Source organism: Dermacentor albipictus, chromosome 6 (assembly GCF_038994185.2).
Source record: "Dermacentor albipictus isolate Rhodes 1998 colony chromosome 6, USDA_Dalb.pri_finalv2, whole genome shotgun sequence".
Taxonomy (NCBI): Eukaryota; Metazoa; Arthropoda; class Arachnida; order Ixodida; family Ixodidae; genus Dermacentor; species Dermacentor albipictus.
In genome coordinates, this window is record NC_091826.1 from 53,341,808 (window position 1) to 53,348,978 (window position 7,171).

At 48.3% G+C, this 7,171-nt stretch overlaps 1 protein-coding gene across 2 annotated transcripts in view; it reads left to right on the forward strand.

The window, feature by feature from the left end:
* Positions 1-4,707, forward strand: part of LOC135906835 (protein lifeguard 1-like) — a 50,696-nt gene extending 45,989 nt beyond the window's left edge. Inside the window, exons 10-11 of one of the 2 annotated variants that reach the window (XM_065438429.1) lie at positions 1,583-1,630; positions 3,972-4,707. In XM_065438429.1, the coding sequence (XP_065294501.1) occupies positions 1,583-1,630; positions 3,972-4,133 (210 nt within the window). In that variant the 3' untranslated portion in view covers positions 4,134-4,707. The remainder of the gene's footprint in view (positions 1-1,582; positions 1,631-3,971) is intronic. The other variant, XM_065438430.1, reaches the window with a different exon arrangement.
* The last annotated feature ends 2,464 nt before the right edge of the window (positions 4,708-7,171 follow it).

A 7,171-nucleotide genomic window follows, 5' to 3' on the forward strand; every position in this document is an offset into this window, starting at 1 on the left:
CGCAAGGGTGACGTGAGAGATGACGCAGTGTTTTATAACTCTTTCCTTCGATGGCTTTATATGTGTGGATTATTCTTTTCATCATGAAGTGAAGCGGCAGAACTGCTTTGCCCGGTGTATTTGTCAGGAAAAAGCACAGTATCAGAAACAAACCTGACGATCTATATATGCACACGTTAGTGCCGAAACATCCATATACACTTCAAGTAGAGTCACCGGTAGTCGAGAGAAAATTGGTGAAAGAATAAGAATAAAAGGAATGCGTGTAAAGAAGCGGCCTGTACAGCACGCATTCAAGCGCACATTTGATTGAGACAGGTTACCAGTTACTCGCCATGGTGGGGTAGTGGCTTAGGCGTTGCTCTACTGAGCCCGAGGTCACGGGATCGAATCCCGGCCGCGCCGGCCGTATTTTGGTAGGTGCTTAATGCAAGATACGCCCATGTGCCCTGCATCGGGTGGACGTTAAAGAGCCCTAGGTAGTCTCCCCCAGTGCGGCGTGCTTAATAATGATATCGATATTTTGGCACGCAAACCCTACAATATTCTTAGGCGACAAGTTATGCGTATTAAGGTTCGTAACAGCGTAACATAAGAGAACACAAGAAGGCATATAATGACGACACAGCGCTGATTGGAGCCGTTTTATACCTTCTTGTGTCCTTGTCTTGTATTGCGCTGTAACGAACCTTCTTATAAATCCCAACCAACTGGCCCAACTTGCCGTTTTGATGCAGTATATGACTAGTCATGCAGCGGCCTGGGTGAATCTACGAGTATAAATATTCATTGGAGAACGACTTTGTCTGTATAATAACGCATTCGAATCCGTGATTCGTTTTTTTCGATGCTTGTAACATGACTTCGAATTGATTATTATTTGCGTCCTTTTGTTGTATTGATATTTATTCTTGTGTGTTGGCATGCGTAATAAATGCTTTAATAATGGATATCTCTCCCCTCCATCGCCTCTCGACGCAACGATAAATTAAACAAGTGGAAGCTGCTCGCGTTTGAGAAAACTTCGTATAACTAGCTTCCTTTTAGTTTCTTGCCACGCGCGCAGATTTATTATTATAAGAATGAACATTTAAATCGATGTACAAAGGATCGCTAGTAATAGCCGCCCTAATAGGTGCACTGTGACTCAACGTTGTTACGTAGTTTTGTTGAGCCGTATTTGGGAAAGGTATGACAGCCATATTGTGCCCTCCCTAGCCTGACTTAATGCTCTGCCTGAGTAGTTTACACTGAAGAAAGTTTGAACGAAAGCTCAAAACGAGACACTCAGAACATGGTGCACGTAACAAAAACATTGGCTTGAAACAATGCTTACTATAATGCAGACTGAGATTGTATGACAGTCCTCATTATTACACCAGCCCGGATTAGCAACGTTGAAATATATCAAAGTCATTCCCGCAAATATATTTCCCTTTTTCGCGCCAAACAAATGCTTTTGAGTGGCATTGCCAGAATAGCACTACTGTGGTAGAAGCGGGAGTGTGTTTGTGCCTTGTGCGTGCATTTTATACATACCCAATAAGTGCTTCGTGTCACCTGCGTGTGTGTTGTCTTTCAGCTGATTCAGATGATCTACGCCTGCTCCGGAGCTGCGATATTCTCTTTTGTAAGCTCACTAACTTATTTTATAGATGCACATTGGCAGTCTATAAATTCGAAGTTAATATGTTACGACCAGTCGGGAGGTTAGCATACAAAAGCAGCTCGTTTCGGTCCGCCAACACCTGCTGCATATATATATATATATATATATATATATATATATATATATATATATATATATATATATATATATATATATATATATAATTTATTGTTCCGAGATACACAACGATGTTCTGCAACTTCGACACTAGCAAAGTACTTCGCCGCACCCTATATTAGCACTGTGCGCTGTAGTCCAGACTCAAAGTACGAGCTCAGAAGAATAATGCGCCACAACTGCGCGTAGTGCTGCGCCTTGTTCTGTCTCACATAACATTTTGAGCTTGGTTTTTATTTATTTATTTATTTATTTATTTATTGTTCTACCGAGATGCACAATGATGTTCTACAACCTCGACATTAGCAAAGGACTTCGTCACACTGTACATTAGCACTGTACATTGCAGCACCAACCCAAAGTATGAGCTCACGAGAAAAATAAGCATAGTACTTTTATCGGTGGTGTAAACTTGCAAACATTCGCTTACTAACTAAATGCCTAAGCGTGACTCAAGGCGGACGTAGAAAAGAAGAGGCATACAGGGACAGCACTGTCTTTGTGCGTTGGCTTCTTTCTACGTCTTTGTTCCGTCACGCTTACACATTCTATATTGATTCAAACCAACTATCCCGCCAACGTGATTTAACTAAATTAACCAGCATGGTGTCACGCGCGCACTGGTAAACGTGAACGCATCTCGCTCGGCGAGCGCACAAACTCGCAGTCAGAATTCAGGCTGGAGTAAGGAATCGCGGTAGCAGTAAGTGAATTGGCCTTTGTCCGTCTGTCGCTTCAGCGTGAACGAAACGTCGAAAGCACAGCGCATACGAAGTTACCGGCACCGCACGCACAATCAAGAGCATGAACAACTAGGCCACCGGATTTGCAGGTTTATTGTCCCAACTTTACGAACGCCACAAACCTGCATTTTGCTCTCCTTTCTTCTATTTATAATTTCCTTAAAGCGCCAGCTTTGAGGCCGAACCCGAAAGGTGCGCGAGCGGTCGCCCGCCCTTTCGCTTTGCCGTTATAAGCAAACTGTAACGTGTGTTCTGGACGCGCATGAGACCGCAGCCACGAGCAAAACGGGGCCGAACGGATGTGTCAAGTGAGCGCACTCTCGCCACCGGTCAGGCACAAGCGAAAGACAAAGACGAGCAGTCAAATCGAGCTGTTCCCCAGCTATCGTAAGCAGCCGCGAACATGCCGAGATAACAGAGCCCAACACTTCGCGGCGCTGGCGTCAGTCCAAGCCGGTCTAGGCCACGCTGCGGAGCGTTCGGGCACATTCACACCGGCGACTTGAGGAGGTCGCGCGACCATTTGCGACTCGCAATCAAAAAGTGACTGAAGGCGACTGATGTTCACACCGGCAAGCCCGGCTGAGCGCCACCCGCAAGTCGCAATCCCGGAGATTATCGTTCTCAGCGAGAACTCTCGGAATCTACGCGGAATTTGAATGCGACGCCGGAGGAGGCCGGATGTGGACACACGAAAGATCCGTTTCGGTGCGCCGCTGATTGGTTTATCAGTTTTGCTACCACGGTCGCGCGACTGAAGAATCGCGCAGAGAGCGACTCGCCCAAAATGGTCGCTTTTCGAGAAAGGCGACCGCTTGCGACCATTTGCGACGGGTCGCAAAGCGACCAACTTGGTCGCGCGACCTCCTCAAGTCGCCGGTGTGAATGTGCCCTTCGTGTTATGGCTCATTTGCACCGGCGACTTGAAGAGGCCGCGCGCCCATTTGCGACTCGCGATCAAAAAGCGGCTGAGCGCGACCCGCAAGTCGCAATCCCGGAGATTATCGTTCTCAGCGAGAACTCTCGGAATTTACGCGGAATTTCGCCGTGACGCGCGAGGAGACCAGATGTAGACATTGAAAGATCAATTCCGGTGCGCCACTGATTGGTTTAGCAGTTTTGCGACCGCGGTCGCGCGACTGAAAAATCGCGCAGAGAGTGACTAACCGTAACGCTTTTCGAGAAAAGCGACCGTATGCGACCATTTGCAACTGGTCGCTTGGCGACCAACTTGGTCGCGCGACCACTGTCAATCGCCGGTGAGAATGAGCCCTTAAGCGTGCTGCCGACTGGACGCGCATGCCTCGTACAGAGGATCGCGTGTACGAATAAAGAAATGGCTTAATTCGCATATAAACGTAAGCTGAGCTGCAACCGAGTAGCGGCGGCATGCAAGTAGATAAATGAATGAACTAATGAATGAGTATTGTTGCTGTACCCAGTACATCGTCATCGACACGCAACTCATCACGGGCGGCGCAAATCGGGCCTACTCACTATCGCCAGAGGATTACATCGCGGGCGCCCTGATGCTCTACGTCGACGCCATCAACTTGTTCCTCTACATCCTGAGAATAATCGATCAGTTGAAAGGCGACAACTGAATTGGATGTGGGTGCTGCGGCCTTTGTCGCCGTCTCCACCTCCGTGCGCTTTGCGGCAGGCAGGACTCACTGCAGTGCCCAACGAGGGGGCGAAGCGTTTGTGACGCCCAGTCGTCGTCAGCGCCTCCTACGATAAAGAAAATTTTAGAACTGCTTCGGTGCAAAAGACGCCCGTGATTTTAGTGAATAATTAGAAACCCCCATAGCCCCTCGCCAACTAAAGTTTCCCTCAAAGCACGCGCTCGGTTTGATTACCTGATCCACTCACGTTCTCCCTGCGGAAATATTGTACGCGATACATTGACGCGGAGTTTACGCGGTTCTGCGGTTTCCGCGAAAGTCGCACGCTAAGCGGTGATCCTCTCCTCCGCTCCAGCTTGGTCGCGGCGGAAGGAAAGGCTTACCGCAAGGCAATTTTGCCTTTGCGTGTAGCTAAAATTCTCCGATCCGATGTCCTTCCCGCTTTCGTCAGTCGTAGATGATGTTGAACTGATACAGTCCACATGATTTTCCCGAGAAATTTTATGCGAGCAGCATTTGGAAATAATAGGGTGCAATTAAACTATATATAGTATGCGTCCGAATCTGTGCCGTCGTAATACCGAATAGAAATTTTTGGATTGATACCACAAGTGGAAGCAGCTAGGGTTCGCTGCTTCATCAACACGCTTGTTAGTGTTACTCAGCTTGACTGGAAAATTTCATAGTGCGCAGTGAGTGCTGTGGCACTTATTATACAGGAGGGATGAGATAAGGACGTTGGCAGGTAGGAAGGCATCAGGCCGTTTGCATAAATGACTACAGAATCGGTAAAGCTTTCTTGTGCGCCGCCCAACTTCCTTTAGGCATCAGGGACAGCTGAATGGTGGAAGTTAAAGCTCTAGACGTCGTAATGTTAAAATGCATCGTAGCATTGTCAAAGGTGGGCATACATCCAGTATTAGTAAGTGCTTTGAAGGAGCGTTGGTTGTTTCGGAATAGTGTTGCGTACCAAAAATTAGTGCACATCGCATCCTTAAAGGGGCCCTGAAACACTTCTCGAGCATAGTGAGAAAATGTTGCCGATCGGTCGCAGAGGCTGCATACAGCACGGAATTTACAATCCGCTGTCAAACACAGCGAGAAATCGCTTGCTCTCGCTTCCTCGCTGTCGTCACGTGGCGTCGTCTAAAGCAGCCAGCCCACCAACGCTATCGCCTTATCTCGTGATCGCGAGAGCATTCCCAAGTAATGTACAATTGCTTAACTGGAATTAAATAAATGAAAAATGTTGACGTGTGCAATCGCAAAAAGAAAGGAAAATCGTTTCGTCTCTGTATATTGCGCTTAGCTGCGTCGGATGTGTGCGGCCTCCGAGATGGCCGCGGCGCATAAGTCTACCGCGGCTGCCATGGGGTGTCGCGACCATCGTAACGTGGCGTCATCTAAAGCAGCCGGCCCACCAACGCTATCACCTTATCTCGTGATCGCGAGAGCACTCCCCAGTAATGTATAATTGCTAATTTGGAAATAAATAAATGAAAAATGTTGACGTGTGCAATCGCACAAAGATAGGAAAATCGTTTCGTCTCTGTATATTGCGCTTAGCTGCGTCGGATGAGTGCGGCCTCCGAGATGGGCGCGGCGCATAAGTCTACCGCGGCTGCCATGGGGTGTCGCGACGGGTCATTTTGCTGCCCCGACACTCACCTTTCGGCTGGTGCTTTGGCCTCTCTTGGCTTCTCCGCTTCCAACCTACTATAGCGGAGACGAAGTGAAAGCTGTGCGATAAGTGCACTTATAGTGGAAGGATCTGAAAAATTTTTGCGGCATGAGGCTCGTGATATGACGTCCTTTATTAGTGGTTTCATTCTATATTTATAAGAGTATTTGAAAGCCTCTTTTAGAGAAATAGTTATCTCGGGGGCTCCTGTCTTGATATATGGCAGCAGAGAAATCATTTTCCCTGGCAACCACTGCCCTGATTTTGGAGATTTGTCGCATTTAGAAGAACAATGCTAAATGTAGTGACTGTAGGAAGCTGAATCTTTATTTAGGCGGGTATACGTTCAGCAAAAATTGTTGGAAATTGCAAATTTTTGGAGAACAAAACTATCGAATGTAAACCATGCAGCTCTGCAATGAAAACTGTGACGTGGTTCTACCAGCGCATGGACACGATCCGAAAGAGACAGACTTAATGTTCAAATCAGAAAGGCCTCCAAGCAAGCCCTCGGCATTGAAACCAGCACCAGCAACGAGAAGCTGGGGCACCTGGGCATGCACAACACCCTGGAAGAAATTGCCGAAGCCCAGCAGCGCGCCAAGCTTGCTAGGCTTTCGACGACGCCTCCGGGGCGCACGATCCTAGGGAAGCTAGGCCTTGCTCAAGGAAACAAAGAAAAAGACATTGCGGACCTCCCACGGGACATCCGTGCCAAGATCACGGTCCGCCCTATACCCAGAAACGTACACCCCGAAAACAACGGGGGCAGACGACAAGCGAGAGGACAATTCCTTCTTAACCATGCCTTGGCGAACTGTGAACGCTCAGCTTTTGTGGACGCTGCTGCATACGCGGGAAACAAAGCTTTCGCAGTGGCGGTTGTGGACGGCCGCGGATCCACAAGACATGCAGTCACTGTAATCGCAAGGAAGCCTGAACAGGCCGAACAGGTTGCGATCGCTGTTGCGCTCACCGACGACAATCTTTGCCATATCTACAGCGACTCCATAGCCGCTATCAGAGCTTTCCGAGAGGGCACGGTCTGCGCACAAGCTCTCAGAATTGTTACAAAGAAAGAGATTAAGAAACACGTCATATACTGGTTCCCGTCACACTTAGGACCAAAGATCGGCGACGTCCCCAACCTTAACGAGGCGGCACACGAGGCTACGCGCGCGCTTACAGACCGCGCGGCTTCACCCGACCACTTGGAGAACAAGGACGCCCACACTACATACAATGAAATCACTAAACACTACTACCTACAACGTAGAGAGTATAGCACGCCACACCGCACGCTCACTCGAGCTCAAGCGGTTACACTTACAAGGAC